At 49.0% G+C, this 21,420-nt stretch overlaps 1 protein-coding gene across 8 annotated transcripts in view; it reads left to right on the top strand.

Moving 5' to 3' along the window:
- The first annotated feature begins 412 nt into the window (after positions 1-412).
- The window catches only part of KIFAP3 (kinesin associated protein 3), a 160,123-nt gene continuing 139,115 nt past the window's right edge, over positions 413-21,420 (top strand). For 3 of the 8 annotated variants that reach the window (XM_032806145.2, XM_075067956.1, XM_032806150.2), the window contains exon 1: positions 21,240-21,354. In XM_032806145.2, the coding sequence (XP_032662036.1) occupies positions 21,323-21,354 (32 nt within the window). In that variant the 5' untranslated portion in view covers positions 21,240-21,322. Of the gene's footprint in view, positions 563-21,239; positions 21,355-21,420 lie in introns of those variants that run through there. The other 5 variants (XM_075067955.1, XM_075067954.1, XM_075067953.1 and 2 more) reach the window with 4 other exon arrangements.

Below are 21,420 nucleotides of genomic sequence, written 5' to 3'. Positions count from 1 at the left end.
CAACCACTAATAATCAGAGATCAATTAATTGCCAAAATTAGGCTATCCCATCATACCATCCCCTCCATAAACTTATCAAGCTTCGTCTTGAAGTCAGATATCTCTTTTGACCCACTACTGGGGAAGGCTGTTCCAGAACTTCACTTCTCTAATGATTAGAAACCTTCGTCTAATTTCAAGTCTAAACTTCCTATTGTCCAGTTTATATCCATTTGTTCTTGTGTCCAAGTTCAGGGCCGGCTTTAGGCCAATTTGCCCGATTCCCCCAAATTGGGCCCCGCGCCTGAGAGGGCCCCGCACCAGCAGTGTCTCTCCCGGAAGCAAAGCTCTGCATCTCCAGGAAGCAGCACCTGTTGTTGCTAGGCAACGAGAGACGCTGGCGGGCAGAGGGCTGAGGCAGAGGCAGCTGCGTGGGTGTTGCAGGTCAGGAGGGGGGAGGGGACAGAAGGCACATGTGCTTTGCAGCCTTCATTCCCCTCCCCTCCCCCAGCACTTACCTGGAGGAGACAGGAATCTCTGCAGTGGACCTCAGTCACCTGAGCAGCTGCTGGGGCTTCCAATGGTGAGTGTTTGACCCTGTGATTCCCCTTAGGTTTGTAATATTAGGTTGGTTTTGTGGTTTTCGGTGGCGTTGCTGTTTGAGGGTCAGTTTGTGCCTGCCTGTGTCTGTTTCAAAACTAAAGTCGGGATCATGTAATGTAAACCAGGAAAAAAGCCCTGAGCCAGTACTTAGTGCTGTGAACTCCAGGTGAGAGCGAGAGGGAGGTTTGGAGGAGGAAATCAAATACATCAAGAGGGGAGAATGCGAAAGGTCTGCAACATGGCAGGCTGAGACTTTTATCTCTCCCGCCCCCACCCCGCAAGAGGGAAAACTGAGGCACAGAGTGATCTGATTCCCCTCTCCAAATTATTTTGCAAAGGAAGGGGACTGGGACTCCTATTCAAACCAGTTCCCTTCCCATCAACTCTGCTTTCCCTGCTGCAAGACCGCTGTAGGGGCTGAATATTTCCATTCTACTATGGCTCCTTTGTTTGCCCTACAACAATAAATTAGACTGGCTTGGGGGGGATTCCCCCCAAAGCTGTGTGGATATTAAGGTTTTTTTGAGGGGGGCATGATAATATTCCAGATAAATCAAATGCCCAGCTAGCTTTCTAGCATCCAGCAGCTCTAGGCAGGGAAGGAAGGTGCTCTTTGGTGCAGAGTGGTTGCAAAACAGGGGTGAATTTAGCGCGGGGGCGCGAGGGTCTGGTTGAAATCCCGCCTGATGCAGCCACACAGAATCACTGGCAGCGGCTGGAGAGGCCAGGAGTGGAAAACAGGTGTGCCTGGGGTGGTGGGGACATTTGCCCTCAGTCCTGGGCTCTGGATGGACTAGGCTGGGTGGTGGGGTTCAGTCTAGTCTTCCAGCTTGTTGCTCTCACTGGGTTTTGTGGTTTTCATTCTGGCTCCACCGAAAAGATCAAACAGAGCCCCAGTAGAAAAGGGAGGGGTGAGAGAGGCTAGGAAGGGTGTGTAAGGGTTAAAGTGACCCGATCAATGAAAGAGTAAAACAGAGTTTGACTGGGTTTCCCCCCCAGCCACCACTCCTGCAAACGACTGGGCAAATAAGGGCAGCCCCATTCCCCACCGAGGCTATTGGTGAGGGGCAGCAGAGGAGGAAAGGAAGCCAATGTGATGGCAGTCCCTCCCTCCCCCCCAGCACCCACCACCCCCCTCTCCGGCCCCCAAACTCTGTCCCAGAGCCTGCACCCCCCCCCCCCCCACCCTCCGCACTCCCTCCCAGAGCCTGCACCCCTCCACCCTTCCTGCACCCCACCCTGTGCCTGCACCCAGGAGCACTGCTATCCAGCACCAAAACTCCGTCCACTCAGCCCTGGGCAAAGCGTCTCCTTGGTCTGGCTCCCAGCCCCTCTCCAAGGGGTGCAGCTGTCTGGAGGTGCTGCCTTCCACACCTTCCTAATTCACACCTCACTTCATTCAACAGGGCAATTGATTACAAAGTGGGGGAAGATCTTATTCTTTATCCTAGCAAAAAGACATTTTTCTTTTACCTTAATTACCCACTACCTTTGGGCCTGCTATAACATATTACCAAGGTTCAATACAAAGTCATATAAAAGTTATACAAAAATGCATAATGCAGAGATTTATCTACAACTGCATTGATTGACTGCTGTGTGCCATAATATAGTGACCCATGGGTCTTTAAATGAGGCTTTATACTTGCGGAGGAGGGTGAGGTGGCAAGTGGCGGGTGGACAAAGAGGCAAGCAGTGAGCCAGCAGGAGTTCTAGGGGCGGGCATGGGGGTTTCTGGCAGGGGAGGGAGAAGGTGAAAGGAGGCGAGTGGTGGGTGGGGGACTGACTAGGAGGGATGCAGCAAGCCAGCGGGGAGTTAGGGGGTGAAGAGGGGTGTGATGGTGGGGCTGAGCAGGGAGGGGCTGAGCAGGGAGGGGGCAGGTCCTATTTTACTGCTGTGATCTGGTCACCCCATGTGTGCCGTTTCTTCCTGCCCCGCCCAACCTTGTTTCGACGGGGCGGAGCTGGGGAAGGAGGGTTTGTTTCCACGGAGCCGGGCGGCGCTGGGGGGGAAAGGAGGGGGCAATTTTATATTAATAATAAAATAAACATTAGTGAAGAAAATCAGTTATACAACTATCAAAAGAAATTATTTTCCTAATATGAAAGTGCAAATCAGCTAATAAATATATGATTCAATGTATGTAATATATAATTTTATTATTTATATAGTCAAGGAAAGTAAATAATACATGGAAGAAATGAAAGGGGTTTTTTTAAGTGTTTTTTTGTTTTACTCATTCCTGCCGGGGCCCCATCGAAACTGTTTGAATTGGGCCCCCACTTCCTAAAGCCGGCCCTGATCCCAGTCCTTCTCAAAGAGGCCCCAGGAGCTGCCATTGGCTACCACTGTGATCACATATTGAAAACACCCTTCTCTTGTTCAGATGTAGCAACTATTGCTGACCAAAAAAGCATTCAGCTACATTCCTGATCTGTCTACCACGATTAACTTCATCAAGGCAAGACCTTGCCTTAGAGTATCAGATTTTGCTTCATCTTTTCTCACTTCTTCCTTCTTGTATAAATATTTAAGCTGAGCTTTTACTATCCAATCAGTAAAGATGAGACTGCACATGAGAACATCAAGAATTCTGTCCCAGTGACTGGCCTGGTGTAATCCCTTATTATGCTTAGTCAGTCACCTTATCAGGTGGCATTTTATTTTACCTAATAAGGTTCCATGAGGATTTTTATACAGACAGTTGATTTAAAAGAGGGTCATAGAAAAGACATGCAGCGACTTATTTCCTTTAGAGACAGACCCTGGATTTACCATGCAGAAAAGGATACAGTGGGAGAGATCTTAGAAGTGGAGACTATAAGTCTCAGACTTTTTCCATCCCACATGATAAAAAATAATCTATTAAATTTATAATAATTTTATTTTCTGGAGAAAAGCAATGCTGATGGGTTGGTTTAGTTTATTTTTAATTACGATCCTGAAATAACTAAAATTGATTCAGTCAGGCTCTGAAGCAAATCAGATCCCAAAATATCTTCAGCAGGCAATCACAGCCCTAGCACTTATTGTCATGTTTTTTCATACTTCAAGAGCCACTGATGTTCACAGAAAGATTCCTATTGACTTCAACGGGCATTGGATCATGCCCAAAGGGCATCCATATCCTTTCAGTCAGGATGACTTTTGTTTTACATGAAACTAACAACAAAACAAGAAAGAACAAAAATAAAGTCTCCATGAGAGAGCACAGTGTGTGAGTCTCCCCTATAGCAGACTGTGTCTGAGCGAGAGTTGGCTGAGAAATTGTGCTGTAAATGAAAAATTTCAAATGGAATGAACAAATTTTATTTTGTTTGAAAGTTTGGCAAAAGCTTTCAGTCTTTTGTTTACATGAAAGCCAAAAGAAATTTTTGGTTTTCAGTTTTGGAAAACCAAAACAATAGGTTGGCTTATTTCCCTTCCAACTTGCTCTCCATTTTATCCTTCTTCTTGACTATTTCTTCCACTGGAAAAGTAGAGATGAAGGAAAGAAAATAAGAAATTAGGATGGGGGACTTCCCTCTTTAAAGGAGCAATATATAACAAATAGAAAACAGATCAATGCTACATACAGCACACTTTACCTATAATCTGTAACTGTAGTTAGTTTAGGGATTCTTATCTAACTCCTGTCTTAGTTCAAGATCACTCTTCAATTCTTGCTTTTCTCCCAGTCTCTCTCTCGTCCCATTGCACATCTTTTTATTTCTCCATCTCCATACATCCCTCATAATATTTCCTTCCACTTTAAATTCTCTCCCTCCTTTCCTTCCTTGTTTCTTTCAATAATGCTCACCTCTTTCCCACTCTGCTCTGTTTTCTCCCATTCATAACTCTTTTCTTTTAGCTGCCTTCAAACACAGTTTTTATTTACAACCAGCTAGCCTGAAATCTTTTAAAAAAAAATAAACAGGCCTTCAGAGAGCATGTTGATTGCTGCCTCTGGTATCCAGCACGTCTGCTTTGCAGCCAGCTCTGCCTTAGGCTCTGTCTACACTGGCAAGTTTCTTCACAGTAAAGCAGCTTTCTGTGCTGTAATTCCCAAGGTGTACACACTGCCAAGCTACTTAGTGCGCAGAAACTGTGCAGTTGTAGCACTCTAAAAAAAAAAAACCACCCCGATGAGAGGTGAAGAGCTTTCTGCGCTGGGGGTACAGTGCCATGGTGCCAGTGTAGACACCATAGTGATTACAGTGCTGTGATTGGCCTCCGGGAGGTGTCCCACAATGCATGTTCTCACCTCTCTGCTCTTCGGTTTGAACTCTACTGTCCTGCTGTCAGGTGACCAACAGTCATCCCCACCGCATACATTCCTTTGCAGATTTGAAAGTCCCCTTCCTGTTTGTTCAGTGATGCATGCAGTGGTCTCAGTGCATCTTTCCAGGTGACCATGCCTGCTCCACACACCAGGTGATTCCCCGCTTTGAGCACTGCCGAGCTGCTGGACCTCATCAGCATTTGGGAAGAGGTGGCAGTGCAGTCCCAGATGCACTCCAGCTGTAGGAATTATGATACCCATGGACAGATTTCATGATGCATGATAGAAAGGGGCCATGACTGGGACACATTGCAGTGTAGGGTAAAAGTGAAGGAGTGAGTAATGCCTACCACAAGGCATGGGAGGCAAACCGCCTCACAGGTGCTGCGCCCATGAGCTGGACATGATACTTGGTAGCAACCCCACCTTCTCTGCAAAGGTCCCCGTGGATACTTCATTGGCTCACATACCAGTCAAGAGTTGACTGAGCCAGGAGGAGGAAATCTTGGATGAAGAGGGGGAGGGAGACCCAGAGGCAGAGGATGGCTTGGAGGCCAGAGATACATGCAGTCAGGAGCTCTTTTCTATCCTGGAGGAGCCTAGCCAATCACAAATCGGATCCTGGTGAAGCGCAAACAGGAGAGGAGGCCCCTGGTAAGTGGATCTGATTTTGGGAATTGCTGAAGCAATTTGTTGGGGTCAGGAGGGTTGCAGAAATCAGGCTTGTCTCCCACCGCATGCCTATTCTGAGTGATGGAACATGCTGTTGATAGAATTCCTCACTTCATGGGTATCTCCCTCACAGATCTCCAGGAAACTCTCATGGAGATACTGGGCAATCTATTGCCACAGGTTCCTCAGCAGAGCTGCTTTGTTTCTTGCCCCATTAACGGTAATTTTCCCACAACACTGTGCTGTCATGGAGGCAGGGAGGGGAATCATTGATGCACACAAGCGAGCTGCATAGGGGCCAGGATGGAAGCCACAGGTTTGGAGAAGACCTTCCCTTGATTCTCTACTCACCCTCAGTTGTGAGATATCTTCCATAATGATCAGATTCTGTGGAAAGTGTAGGGACAGGAATGATTATCAATCCCCGCCCTACAGTGCTAGCTCTCCTCAAGACTAGTTCCCAGTGTACAGAAGGGTCCAGAAAGAGTGATTCACCCTGGCCCTGCAGCTACTTACTATTTTGGGAGTCTTGCGCCTCATGTGTGTTTGCCTGGGGTCATCCAGTTAGTGACAGGTGTGTGAGTACTGGCTGTGTTTCAAAGCACCGAATCAGTGTTGTCTGTGTTGCAAACAATACTGCTTCTATAAAATCTTGCCTTTAAACTTCAGAGATGACCTCTGAAAGCCCTGGTCTCTGGCTGTTCAAACTCAGCCTCCAGGCACTGAGCCCCTGCAGTCCAGCCCTGAGTGAAGCTTTCACCCTTCCCTTTACAAATATTATGGCGTGTACAGAAGACGGCTATAAGCATAGGAATATTGTCATCGGCCATGTCCAGCTTCACATACAGGCATCGCCAGTGAACTTTTAAACAGCCAAATGCACACTCAGTCATTCTGCACTTGCTCAGCCTGTGGTTGAACCGCTCCTTGCTGCTGTCAGTTTGCCCCATGTACGGCTTCATAAGCCACAGCATTAAGGGGTAGGCGGGGACTTCAAGGATCACAATAGGCATTTCAACTTCCTGTATAGTGATCATCTGGTCTGGGAAGAAAGTTCCTGCTTGCAGCTTCTTGAACAGACCAGTGTTCCAAGAGATGCATTTGACATGCACCTTTCTGGACCAGCCTGTGTTAATATCCATGAAACGTCCACGGTGATCATAAGTGCTTGGAGAACCACTGATTAATGTACAATTAATGTACTCAGTGGCTAGGTGGTCTGGTGCCAGAATTGGACTGTGCGTGCCATCTATCACCCCTCCACAGTTAAGGAAGCCCATTTGTGCAAAGCCATCCACAATGTCATGCACATTGCCCAGAGTCACGGTCTTTCGGAGTAGGATGTGATTAATGGCCCTGCACACTTCCATCAACATGAGTCCAACGGTCGACTTTCCCACTCCAAACTGGTTAGCGACCAATTGGTAGCAGTCTGGAGTAGCCAGCTTCCACAGTGCTAATCGCCACACACTTCAAGGACAGGGAGCTCTCATTCTTGTGTCTTTGCATCACAGGGCTGGGGCAAGCTCATCACACAGTCCCATGAATATGGCTTTCCTCATGTGAAAGTTCTGCAGCCACGGCTCATCATCCCAGATGTGCATCATGATGTGATCCCACCACTCACTGCTTGTTTCTCAAGCCCAGAAGCAGCGTTCCACTATGGTCAGCCCCTCTGGTGAGATCAACGTCACACTCCTCGTGACTGTGTAGTTTAAGGAATAACTCCACTGCCACTTGAGACGTGTTAGTCAGAGTGATACTGATCAACAGTGCAGGATCCATTCCTGTAGTCTGAAAGAGGCAGGGCATGCAGTAGACAAACTGTTGAAAGGTGGCGCCAAATGCGGACGGAAGTCCAGGGTTTGCTGGGATGCGAAGCAATGCATCACAGAACATTGGGACTGGACCCAGGATGCTCTGCGACCCCCTCATTTCCCACAAGTCTTAGCAGCAAAAAAGAAAGAGATGCTCTGTCAGATAGCTGCCCAGAGTGCACTGCTCCAAATAGTGCTGCAAATGTGAACACGCTATTGTGCAGGCAGCTGTTAGCGTGAACACACAACAGCGATTTTCCTTCTCGCTCTCTGAGCTGCGCTGTAACTTCGCCAGTGTAGACATGCCATTAGATTTCACTCATCCAGCCTCATATGTCCTTGTGCATGTCGTCGATATATACCATGAACTGAATAATATCACACCAGAATGAACAGAGCAGCCGGGACCATATAATGCAGCATGAACAATCAAGAGAATGTCTGTGCAACTAGCGCTGGTGCAGCAGTTGCCTGGCAGCATGATTGTTAAAGAACTTGTCAAACAAAAGAACATAAGAATGGCCATACTGAATCAGATCAAAGGTCTATCCAGCCCAGTAGCCTGTCTACTGACAATGACCAATGCCAGGTGTCCCAGAGGGAGTGAACCTAACAGGTAATGATCAAGTGATCTCTCTCCTGCCATCCATCTCTGCCCTCTGACAAACAGAGGCTAGAGACACCATTCCTTACAAGGTAAGGTTTCTGGTGTTTGCGCAGCATGGTCATCCAAACCCAGCATCATCTGATTCAGTGGGAGAGGACTATCGGTTTCTAGTATCACTTGTGGCTCAACTGCTACAAAGAGGGCAAAGCTGAGGTCATTTTATTCTAGACTCTGTCAGGCTGAGATAGGGGCTGCAAGGGCAGTGAGCCTATCAAACAAGATGGCAAATATCCTGCTTTAGTCCCTTTTAATATAATTAAAAAAAAATTAATAATGGAGATATCCTATCTCCAAGAACTGTAAGGGACCTTGAAAGGTCATTGAGTCCAGCCCCCTGCTTTCACTAGCAGGATCAAGTACTGATTTTTGCCCAAGATCCCTAAGTGGTCCCCTCAAGGATTGAGCTCATAACCCTGGGTTTAGCAGGCCAATGCTCAAACCACTGAGCCATGCCTCCCCCCTGCATGAGGATGCACTTGCATTGCAATACTTGTGTTATGGATCACCTTTAGAACATTCTTTCCCTTACATTTCTCACATTTCATACCATTTTACATCTTCTGAGTCCTAAAATCTTTGGCCATTTTTTTAAAAATAAGTGCCTAAAATTAGCCTCCTGTGTTCATATTTATGCCCCTGGAAAAGTGGCCCTATTTTCAAAAACACTGAACACCCCACAGTTCCTACTGAAGTCGATGGAAATTGGAGCACCCAGCACTTCTGAAAAGGAAGCTTATTTAAAGACTTGTTTAGCTGCCTAGGAGCTTAATGTTAGGCTCCTGCTTTTGAAAAATCCTAGCCCTTGTTTGCAATCACTCAGACTGACTGAACAAACCTAGGTTTGAACACAAGGTCACACACAATTTACTTTGTCCCGCAATAGAAGGTAACTGAAAATCTTACTGTGCTAAAGAGAATGATAACAAAACATTTTGTTCTGACAAAGCTTTATAAACTGGGTGTTCAGAGGTAGTCCTTTATATCATATGGGGCACTTTCATTAATGGGACACATGCCCATGGGAGAGGATGGATGCTAATAGATATTTTTATAAATTTGAAGCAATAAATAATGAAAAATGAAAAAGCTGTAACGTTCTACGATATTGTTAGATGTTCTGTTTTTATTCTTAATATCCTGCTACTAAAAGATCAAATGTCTATTTATGCCCGTTATCTATTTCTGTATTAACTACTTAACTCTGTGTGAATATTATTTCCAGTTATTTGCTTGTTCCAGGTCTATCAGTTGAGGCCCTGATACTGCAACAAGAACTGCACAGACACCACCCAGTTTGTTTTGCAGGATTGGGACTTTATACATTTATTATTTTAATAACAGATATCAGAGCCCAACACCCTCTTCTGCCACCAAGCCCCAGTCAACTGAAATAACCCAAACAAACCCTGCCATGAATTGCCTCCAAAAGTCCCAAATAAAAGTAAATTAGTAACATTATTAAGAACCAACCTGAAATAAAAATCGTACTCTGAGTGGGGTTTCTAACTGGGAAAGGCAGAAAGGCCAGAGACTCCATGCAGTCCACTAGAGACTTCGGTATTGCTATGGATTTCACATGGAAGGTGCCCAGATACTAAGATGATGGGCAGCAATACAAAATCCACAGATGGAGGAATGTGCAGTGTTTGCAGAATACGCACTAAGAAGTTAGATAAAAATATCTAATGCTCTTTCTGGAGGGTTGCAATGTAATACTGCTATATTTTTTAAAATTCAGAATGATAACATAGAACCCAAAAATGAGATAGAAAACAGGCTGCTCCCTACAACAGTGAGGTACAATTCACTCCACTTTGCTTCAAACTGGTTCTTTTTGGACTCACTCTGATCCCATGCTTTCCTACAGAGCCCCTGCACTAGCCAGGAAGCAGGACTAGGAAACCTCTCGTTTTTAAAATTGTAGCTTACAATTCCAACACATTCTCAATACTCCACAGCATGGGCCTACGCTATGAAGTTGAGATCTGGATTCCAGCTTTGGTACAGGCCCATCTCTAACAGAGATGCAAGACAAGGATGAAATAACTCAAAGGGATCCTGTGGCGAGCCTGACACCACAGCGCCCCTTTGTGGCAAGGCTGGGCTGGGGTGTCAACACCTCACCATTCTCCAGTCCTTGTGTCCGCCTCCCTGCAGGCGGTCAGTTACGGCCTCCCGGCCTTCTTCCCCCTATCGGCTCTGTCTGGCAGGGTAGTGCGGCCTAGCGGCCCGAATCCATATAACCCCCCTCTCAAGAGCAGGGTAGTGCTTCCTAGTGGCCACAGTCCAAACACTCCCACCTTGTGAGTGGGATAGTGCAGGCTAGTGGCCGGAGTCTATGCAACCCCTCTTATGGGTGAGGTAGCGCGGCCTAGCAGCCGGAGTCTCTAGGATCCCTCAAGGTTCGGGGGTGAGGTGGCAGGGGGACTCGGGCCCGCCTTCTCCACTGAGCACCAACCCAGGGCGCTGGTAGTGGCAAGCTCTCCTTGTCACTCGCTAGGTGGGGATCCGCCCACAACATGCGAAGCATCAATACAGCTCTAACGCTGTTTCTCTCTAGAGTTCCCCGGGGTCACTTCCTACTGTGAATACCAGTTCATCTGTGACGGGGGGTCCTCTGGTCTGTTCCTCCCCTGTGATATCCTCCATCGGGGTCTCAGGTAGTGCCTTGGCATGGCTGACTCCTGGATCCTGGCGTGCAGGCTCTCCCTCTTCAGGAGCTGGCAGCGTGCATCTTTCTCCTCCAGTGGTCAGCCTCGACTGAGCTAGTCTGCAGGCTTTTAGATCTGTTCTCCGGCTGGAGCATGCCCAGCAGAGCTTCCAGGGCATGACTTCCTCTGCTAGGAAGAGTTAACTCCTGCAGTACCAGTGCGGAACCACTCTGCCCTGTTACATACCCTCCCCCTTAAGACAGCCATCGGGGCCAGCTGACCCTTGGCTGTTTCCTCTCCCTCCTCTTCCCCGACTTGGGAAAAGAAGTCTGCATTCCCATGAGCCTTTACCGGCTGGTATAACATGTGGAACGAGTAGGGTTGGAGGGACAAGTACCACCGCATGATCCGTGTGTTTGCATCCTTCATGCTGTTAATCCATCTGAGGGGTGCGTGGTCTGTTACCAATGCGAAGGGGTTCCCTAATAGGTAGTACCTCAGGGCCTCAACTGCCCATTTAACTGCCAGGGCTTCCAGCTATATGGTGGAATACCGGGTTTCTCAGGGGAATAGCTTGCGGCTTAGGTACAAGATGTGGTGTTCTTCTCCCTCCACCTCTTGTGACAGTATGGCCCCCAACCCTACCTCTGAGGCATCCATCTGGAGGATAAAGGGCCTTGTGAAGTCAGGCTGCATCAGTATTGGCTCCCGTGTCAATCGTTCCCACAGGGCGCAAAAGGCCTTCTCACAGTCTTCCAACCACTGGACGTTCCATGATTGGGAGCTTCTCATCAAGTCTGTAGGGGGCAGTGAGCATTGCAAAGTTAGGCATGAACCGACGATTGTACCCAGCCAGCCCAAGAATTGCCATACTTGCCTTTTAGTTGGGCAGGGGATCAGGTAGTTCTTCAAGGCTTATCTCCCAAAGGGTGGAATTTTCCTCGACCCACCGTATTGCCCAGTTAGGTCATTTCTCTTTGGCCCACGTGACACTTGACTGGGTTTGCAGTGAGACCTGCTTTGCCCAGTGCTTGCAGCACCTCAGCGAGGTGCTGGAGATATTCCTCCCAGTTGGCACTGTAAATGACAATGTCGTCAATGTACGCTGCAGCGTACGCGCTGGGGGGGCTCAACACTTGATTCATGAGCTGCTCAAAGGTAGCCGCGACCCCATGTAACCCAAAAGGCATCATTGTAAACTGGTAGAGGCCGAATAGTGTTGGGAATTTTGTCTTCTCAGGAGACTGGTGTCAAAGGGATCTGCCAATACCCCTTGGTCAGGTGTAGGGTGGACATGAATTCTGCCTTACCTAGCCGCTCCAACAGTTCATCCACCTGTGGCATGGGGTAGGCATTGAAATGAAAGATCGCGTTCAGCTTGCGGAAGTCAATACAGAACCTGATTGTTCCATATGGCTTGGGAACTAGTACAATGGGGCTCTGCCATTCGCTTTGCGACTCTTTGACCACCCCCATGGTCAACATCATGTCGAGCTCTCTCCTTACCATCTCCCACATCTTCCTGGGGAGTGGGCGGTGGTTCTCCCTCACTTTATGGCCAGGGATGGTGGTGATATGGTGGCTGGTGAGCATGGTCTTCCCGGGCTGTGTCGACAGGACTGTGGGGAAAGCTGAAATCAGCTGTTGTAGCTGCTCCTGTTGGACTGGGTCAAGCTCCAGGCTTATGGCTGCAGACCCTGACTCCTCTGGATCTCCCGCCAGTGGCCCCAAGTCAGGTTTTGAAGGGTATAGGGCAATCAGGCCTTCCTGGTCTCTCCAAGCCTTGAGGAGGTTTACATGGTAGACCTAGGTGTCTTTCATTCGCCCCGACATCCGCACTTGGTAGTCAACGGACCCTATTTGTCTAGTCACCTCAAAGAGGCCTTGCCACTTGACTAACAGCTTAGACTCGGAGGAAGGTAGCAACAAGAGGACACAGTCTCCAGGCTCAAAACTTCTCATCTTGGCCCCTTCATTATATTGAGCCTCCTGACTATGTTGGGCTTTCACCAGGTTCTCTTGTGCCAAGGCTTCCAACTCTCAGAGCTGTTCTCACAGGTGGAGGATATACTGGATGGATCCTTGGACACAGGTCTCCTGCTCTTCCCAGGTTTCTTTTAGGAGATCGAGAATTCCCCTAGGTTTCCTCCCATAGAGGAGTTCAAAGGGGAGAACCCTGTGGAAGCCTGTGGCGCCTCTTGCACGGCAAAGAGGAGTGCTGGGAGCAATTTATCCCAGTGCCGAGGACTGTCATCCACGAACTTCCTTAGCATGGCTTTCAAGGTGCCATTTTAAATCTCTCTACCAACCCATCCGTCTGAGGGTGGTAGACTGAAGTCTTAAGCGCACAGATATTCAGCAGACGGCACAATTCTGCCATTAGTCTAGAAGTTACATTAGTCCCTTGGTCCATTAGTATGTCCTGTGGCAGGCCAACCTGAGCAAAGATCTGCAAGAGCTCATTGGCGATGACCAGTACCATGGCGGTCTGCAGTGGTACTGTGGCAGTCCGTAGTGGTACCTCCTCTGGATACCACGTTGCATAGTCAACCACAACCAGGATGTACTTGTGGCCAGAGCTACTCCTCTTCAAAAGGTCCCACCAAATCCAAGCCTATCCACTCAAAGGGTGTCCCAATCACTGGAAAGGGCACAAGGGGGGCTTTTGGTATGCATTTTGGGCCAGTTTTCTGGCATTTGGAGCAGAAGGCATAATAATCCTGCACCTCCCTCTAGATGCCCAGCCAGAAGAACCTCTGGGCCACATGTTGCAGGATTTTCTCCCTCCCCAGGTGCCCAGCCCATGGTACTGAGTGAGCTGAAGTGGAGCAAGTTCTGCTGGAACCGCCGCGGGACCAATAGTTGGCGCAGGTCTTTTTTCATCTGTGGTTCCTGGACCACCCGATAGAGAAAGTCATGATGGATCTCAAATCGGGGGCCTTGCTGCCAGCGTTGGGGCAGGTCTTCCTCCCTGGGGGGTCCCGTCACCTGTTCCCAGGCCCGACTGAGGGTGATGTCCCCATGTTCTTCTTCCAGGAAGTCAGCGTCTACATCCATGGTCCTCTCCCGTTAGGGCCTCAGTAGGGGTTTGGCTCCCTTCCTCCATCTCTGGACTCCCTGAGGGCCCCTCCATGGGGTCGTCCACCACCAGTTGGCCTAATAATCCAGGCCTTCTAGTCTGCCCCCCACTTTTCCTCCCGGGATGCGTACCCTACTCCTGCAAGAGGTCAGTGACACCTGTCCAATCACGTCCCAGGATCACTGGGTAAGTCAACTTTGGGGCCACCCTGAGTAGACACCGTCTTCGGTGTTGAGCAGCCTCGAGCTGCACCCAGATGGTGAGGTATGGCTTCACATCCCTGTGAATACACTGCAGGCTGATAGGGACCCCGGTGGGGCTAGTGGGCTCTACCAGCCTGGCCCGGCCAACTGTCTGGCTACACCCTGAGTCCACCAAGGCCCAGGTAGATGACCTGTCTACTTTCACTGGTATGACTATCTTCCCCAGCTCCCATGTCTGTGCATGGTGGCCCGCAGCCCAAACCTGCCCATAATTACAATCCATGTATGGGCACTCCCTCCAGAAGTGCCCTATCTGTCCACACTCATAACACCGGTCCCGCTTCCCTTCTTCAGTTGGCATATGGCGGGGGCTACTCTGCCTCCCCGACGCGTCATCTTGGCTTTGTACAAGGTCCACCCCGGATGAGTCCTTAGCACTGCGGGTCGTGGGTGTCCCTGCTGACTGGGCGTACCAACAGGGGCCTCCCCCCTCCATCTTACGGGCCCCCCTGGGCCGGATTCAGGTTCCGTTCACCTGAGCCGCCCCTTGGGGGCTGGCCTTCTGTTCTCCCTCTGCTGCCAGGTAATCCTCCATTAGGGAGGTCGCCTCCACAAGGGTCTTTGGGTGGTGTCTCTGCACCCACTCTTCCTCCCCCCGCGCCCCCGAGTGGGAAGGTTCTGCAGGAACTGCTCTAGGGCCACCGCCTTGACTACCTGAACACTCATCCATAATTCCGGTTCCAGCCACCTCCAACAGAGGTTGCAGATTCGCTGGGCCACAGCTCGTGGTCTGGCTCCCGGCATGTACTGTTCTCTGCAGAGTCGCTGGTGGTAAATTTTGGGGCTGATGCCTGTTTGGTCTAAGACAGCGATAGTTGCAACCCGCTCAAAAGTCACCAGGAATGCCTTGGGGTCATCCCCCAGCTCCATCTTTGTTAGGCGCACTGGTAGTGCTCCAAGCCCCTCACTGGCCCTGCCCCCTGCCACACCTAGGGCAGGGTTTGGTGCCTGTCCTATCAGCATTGCCATCTGTTGAAACAGTCGCTCCTGGTTAGCCTGTTGTTGGGCCATCAGCTCCCAAATCAGCTGTTGCTGTTGCTCTTGCTGCTGTGCCGCTTTCAACTGCTGTTGTGCAGCTCACTGCTGTTGCACTGCCTGCTGCTATTGGTTTTCCAGCAGCCATTTCAAAAGCTTCTCAGGGGCCATTTTGGGCATCTGGGTCCTTGTTTCAGGCCCTGATCGCTGCCCGCATTCTCCACCAGTTGCAGCGAGCCTGGCACCACTGCATCCCTTTGTGGCAGGGGTGGGATAGGGTGTCGGCACCTCACCACTCTCCAGTCCTTGCATCCACCTCCCTGCAGGCAGTCGGTTACGGCCTCCTTCCCTCCTATTGGCTCTGTCTGGCGGGATAGCACAGCCTAGCAGCCAGAGTCTATACAACCCCTTTTATGGGTGGGGTAGCGCAGCCTAGCAGCCAGAGTCTCTAGGATCCCTCATGGTTCAGGAGGCATGGGGACTCAGGCCCACCCTCTACACCAAACTCCAACCCAGGGCCCTGTTAGTGGCAAGCTCTCCTTACCACTCACTTGGTGGGTATGCACCCGCAACACACCAAGCATCAATACAGCTCTAACACTGTTTGTCTGTAGAGTTCCCCTGGGTCACTTCCTACTATGAGTACCAGTTCATCTGCGGCAGGGGGTCCTCTGATCTGTTCCTCCCCTATGACACGCTCCGTCAGGGTCTCAGGTAGTGCCTTGGCTTGGCTTGGCTGACTCCTGGATTCTGGCATGCAAGCACACCCTCTTCAGGAGCTGGCAGCATACATCCTTTGCCTCCAGTGGTCAGCCTTGACTGAGCTGGTCTGCAGGCTTTTATACCTGTTCTCCAGTTGAAGCATGCCCAGCAGAGCCTCAGGGGCGTGGCTTCCTCTGCTAGGAAGGAAGGGTTAACTCCTGCAGTACCAGTGCGGGGCCACTCTGCCCCATCACTGATCCCCAGAACTGGATTGGAAACAATTCTGATACGAACAAAGCTCAGGTAAAGGCAATTTCCATGAGAATATCCTTATTAAAAATATCTCCTGACATAGCAGAACAACGTAACCCAAATTTGTGTTCTAAAAATGATGCCGTATGGATGTTCTATAGATTGGCTGGGGAGGGGAAGGTATGGAGAGAAAATGGAAAATTCATTACCTGCTTCCACAGTGCTGCTTTCTCCATCCTACCCACTACTCTTCTGAGATTTGCAGCCACTGCTGTGAGTCATAGTGATGTCACAGTTCAGCCAGTTGTGTGCTGGGTATGAGCAGTGGTTGCTGGTAATCAAGGATGAGGATTTCACTTTAATATGCCTTTCTGACTCAGGCTGTCTTAAGGCTGGGATTGGCAATGAGAGCTAAAGCAAAAGGCATGGTAGAAAGATGACAGCACAACTGGCCATAATGGGGGTGATACCAGGACAGGAAGAGACCCTGGATCCTCTTCCAAATATTGTAACGAGGTAACACTAGCCAGTCCTATGGGAAATGCTAAATAGATGGCCAGGGTGGAAACATACATAAAGCTGCCTCACTCCTGCTACGCTGAAGCATCAGGTGAAGAACATTGCTGAAGGCAGGATTCCAGACTGGATGGACCAATAATCTGATCCTGCATGGCAATCCTATGTTCTTTGTGGTTTTATGGGATTTCTCCCCCACCAGCAGGGTTCTTTTTAGCCTCTCAGAGCTCCAGGGATGCCTGTAATTTCTCTTCCTTGACTCACACTTCCCATCTTTAGCTCTCTACATTATGCAGATTTTTGGTTACTTATTAATTATATTTATGTATGTTTTTAATCAATTTTGCAATTAAACCTGTATAAGAGATCATATTTATTAGGCAATCTCCTGCCTGTGGAGAGCACCTCACAGTATACACAACTAGACATGATTCTACTCCATGTTTATTAGAAGACCGCCCCAGCTAACGAACTTGGTTTGTCCCTGAGACATGGTTTTACAGGGTATAGCAGCATAAATTTACATAGTGCTTTACCAACACAGACCAAGAGACGCCCCAGACCTGTTATGTCTTTGCTGTTCTACACAACATTAAGAATACAAGGAAATGGTAGGGACACACAGTTGGGTTTCAGATCGTCATAGTTTTCTAACTATATACAAACATACAAGGTCTAGTCACCTGCATACCCTGCTTCTCTGTTGGGTTCTGGTGGCTTCTGCAATAAAACACAGGAAGCCCTATTACAGGGCCCCCAAACTAGATAAAGGGATACCAACAGTTCTTATACATTATCATAACCTTTACAAGGGTTTACAATCTGAGATGCATAGAAGATACTGGGCAACAGGACAGGTAGAGGAGGTTGTGGCAAGACTATTGGTGAGAAGAGGCTAGGATGGAAGTAGGACTAGGACACAGCTCACACCAGAGTCCAATAGCGTTGCTGCTAGACCACTGCCACATCCTGCAGCCAGTAGCAAGGGATGGAGACTGAATCAGAAACTTTTGATTTTATAGATATTTTTAAGAGGCATTTCTGTTTTGCTGAAATTTCATAATTACTGAAAGCCTGACCTTTCTCAGTGAAGTTTGGTGGAAGGAAAAGTGAAGGAGGAACAAGTGATAGCTTTGAACTGCCAAGCTGCACTTCCAGCAGCAAATATGGTCCTGTCAGTGTAAAAGCAAAATTAGGAGCAGCTCAATAGTCCAAATGCAGTTTTTGATAAAAGAAAGTGAATTAATACTAGCTGCTGACCCATAAATTGCTGCTGAAAAGGCAGCTGGGTTTCTGGGGTTACCCTGGCACCCTCTCAAACAAATGTATCTTCTATTATTAGCACTGTGAAATGAATATTGGCACCTTTCCCCATGTGGTATGGGCAAAGCCAGAGCAGAATCTAAAAGGGTTGCCATTAACAAAAAGATTGTATTTATCAAATTACCCATTTGGAAATTCTTCTACATTCTGCCTTTTTTGTGTAAAGTTGCTCACATATTTTTGCAAGATATTTTGCAACACCATGCTCTGGGTGTTCACCAGAGGCTGGGAGTGGATAACTGGGAATGGATCACTCAGTGATTGCCTATTCTGTTCATTCTCTCTGAAGCACCTGGCATTGGTCACTGTCGGAAGACGGGATACTGAGCTATATGGACCATTGGTCTGACCCAGTCTGGCCATTCTTATGTAAGATTGGGGCTATGGTGCTTTCTTAGACTGTAAGCTCTTTAGGGCTTATAGTCCCCATCTTTTTGTGCTGTGTTTATACAGTGCCTAGCACAATGGGTTCCTGGTTTGTGACAGGGTCTCTTAGGTGCTACCACAAAACAAATAATAGTGCATATAGATACTGTGGATTGCCTTGTTTAAAATAGTCAGGTTGAGAAACGAGAAGATCATAAAGGTGAGGGAGGGGGAAGCAGAACAGTTGTATTTCTTTATACTGAGAGCCAGAAAGGCCTAGTGAACTGAGCATAGGGCTGGAAGCCAGCAAAATCAGAGTGCTAATCTAAGTTTTACCATATGTGATGGCCACAGCAAATTGCTTCACTATGTGTCAGTTTTCCATTTGTAAGAGAAATATACGTACATAATTACTGCATATCAAAATTGCTCACATGCATATGTTTTGCAACATCAGGCCTATGTTTGCACATGTATATACTTGTGCTTCTGAGATTTTAAAATGAACTCGTTTCAGTATTTCCAACCACAAAAGTTCAAAGATCATGAGCCAGGCACCCAAAAATCCTGAGTCTGGCTTACAAATCATGATATAAATGGATAGATATAGTTCTTTGTCTACAGGTTTGCGAGCCTTTAGGATGCCTTCAAATCACATTTTCAAGCTTTTCTCTGCAACCCTAAGGTATAGAAACTTTGTTTTTAAGTGAAAGCTGAAAGTCTCACCTAATCACATGCATCCAGGAACTGGGGCTTTAAGAAAAACACCAGATATTGTGAGACTTCCGATAAAATTGCAAGAGTTTAGTTATCTGAATGCAAATGAAGAAAATATACCATGGAGCTTTCAATAATCCCCAAAGGAAACTTTACCAAACTGCTGCAACACACAAAACTCTCTTCCTTACTGTGCATAAATGTGGGAAATTTCAGCCCATATGTGATTTGTTTGTTGTTTGGGATTATTTTTTATTTACACCCAGAGCATTTTTTTAAAGAAGCCCTGCACAGATCAGAAATAGTAGCTTCGTGGCTGAAATATCAAGTTTTTTACTTATGCTTCGCTGAAACCATCCAAGGCAGATAAACTGAGTTCCTTCACTTTACTCTGCAGGTAGAAGACCTGGATCTAGAGAGGTGCAGGTCTGGCAGACACCATAATGCTTCAAGGAAGAGTAGGTGTTTGTCCTAGCATCTTTGCCCCTGTAGTCTGTCTACAATGGGGATGTTTTCTAAGCAGTTTTAAAAATGGCTCCCAGCATTGCCGACTCTCACAATTTTATCACAAGTCTGGTAATATTTGGTGTTTTCCCTCAAGCTCTAGTTTCTGGAGACAAGCGATAGTATGAGAATCTTGGTTTTCACTAAAAGATACTTCCTAGCCCTCACGGTTTGGGAGAAAAGCTGGAAAATGTGACCCAAGCTTAACCCAGAATCTCAAAACAAAAAGGCAAAGAAAAAGAGCCCCAATGTTATTATTTATGAAAAGTCTCATGATTTTTTTCTTGCATGGTGTCAAGAATCAGAGGGGTAGCTGTGTTAGTCTGTATCCACAAAAACAACGAGAAGTCCGGTGGCACCTTAAAGACTAACAGATTTATTTGGGCATAAGCTTTTTTTATTACCCATGAAAGCGTATGTCCAAATAAATCTGTTAGTTTTTAAAGTGCCACTGGACTCCTTGTTGTTTTCATGATTTTTTTGGTGCCTGACTCACGAATGTTGGATGCTTGAGGTTAGCCATACCGGGTGCAATTTACACTGATGACAGCGATAGACCTGGTGCTAAGCAATTTAAGGTGGCCTTGACTGTTTATTCTGAAACCAGTTCACTATAAAAGGTCAGGATACCTCCACAGAGTGTGAAAAATAGGGATTTTTTTGAGGGGATGGGGTGGGTATAGTTGCCCATGTAAGACAAAGCCCCTAATAATGGGGCATCCGGTCACTCCACCTCAGGGGCCTCAAACATGCAGCCCGTGGGGCTCTTGCATGTGGTCTGCCAAGCTCCCCGCCCCTCTGCCTACCCACGAGATTGCCCCGTGGTGCTGCAAGCCCCGCACCTCTGTCTGAAGCAGCTGGCATCACACCTCTTTGGGCTTGGGGGGGGAAGGGGGAAGCAGGGAGAGGGCTCCTGCATTGCCTTCTTCCAGGCACTGCCCCCCGCAGCTCCCAGTGGCTGGAAACAGGGAACCGAGGCCAATGGGAGCTTCGCAGGAGGCACCTAGAGGAGCAGCAAAAGCCCCTCCCCCTCGGGCTGCAGGGACAGGGTTCCAGCTGCTTCCTGGAATGGAGCAGTGCAGAGCCGGTAGCTAGGGCGGGCAGGCAGGCAAGGAAGCAAGCAAGCAAGGAGCCTGTCCTGGCCCCGGTGCATGCCACTGCCACCCTAGAGCGACTCTAGGGAAGCAGCACTGGGCTGGAGCCTGCACCCCAACCCCTGCCACATCCTGCACTGAGTCACCTGCCACACCCCTCACCCTCTTGCACCCCACCCACCAACGCCCTGCCCTGAGCCCCCTGCTGCACTTGGGGTAGGAACTTTGGGGAAGGGGTTGGATTGGGGCAGTGAATGGGTGGAAAAAGGTGGGGCAGGGGTGGGGCCTAATGGAAGGGGTGGAGTGGGGGCAGGGCCAGAGGCAGCAAGGAGGGGTGGCAGTGACGTGGCCCTCCGTTCAAGGCACTAGTCCTCATGTGGCCCTTGTGGTCATTTGAGTTTGAGACCCCTGCCTTACCTCCACACCAGGTCAGTTCTGTGACTGGGTCTGGAACTAAGGTAGCTGAACTGGTCTTCACCCCAGTTCTGCCCCTAGATGCTGTGTCATGTGCTGGCCCCCTGCCTGACCGACAGGGGAAACTTGTGGCTGGTGCAGCCTGGGTCGGGGGCCCTGCGGCAGGGAAACTGCTGCACAGACTCAGACAGGGAGCTCGCCCCGCCTTGCCAGGGACGGCCATGAGCTCAAGCTGTGTCTCCTCCCTGCCTCCAGGGGGCGATGTGCAGGTTCCACTCCTCTGAGCCCAATCTGCTTCTGCACAGGCAGCACCAAATCAGTCCCGCGGCGGCGACGCGACCTGTGGTCTCACTGCGCCTGCGCGCTAGAGAGAGCTGCACGGGCCGGGTGCTGTGTGCGGGCGGGGCTGGCGCTGCTCTCACCCTGGTAACAGCGGCCGCTGCGGAGCCGCCCCCGGCCGGGCACCATGCAGGGGGAGGACGCCAGATACCTCAAGAGGTACCGCCCGCCCGCCCCGTGCCGGGGGACTGAGTCAGGCCGGGGCAGCACCCGAGTGGGGCGGGT

This window comes from Chelonoidis abingdonii, chromosome 7, assembly GCF_003597395.2.
Source record: "Chelonoidis abingdonii isolate Lonesome George chromosome 7, CheloAbing_2.0, whole genome shotgun sequence".
NCBI classification, from domain to species: Eukaryota; Metazoa; Chordata; order Testudines; family Testudinidae; genus Chelonoidis; species Chelonoidis abingdonii.
The sequence above is the reverse complement of the archived record's forward strand: the minus strand, read 5'-3'. Positions and strand labels throughout refer to the sequence as shown.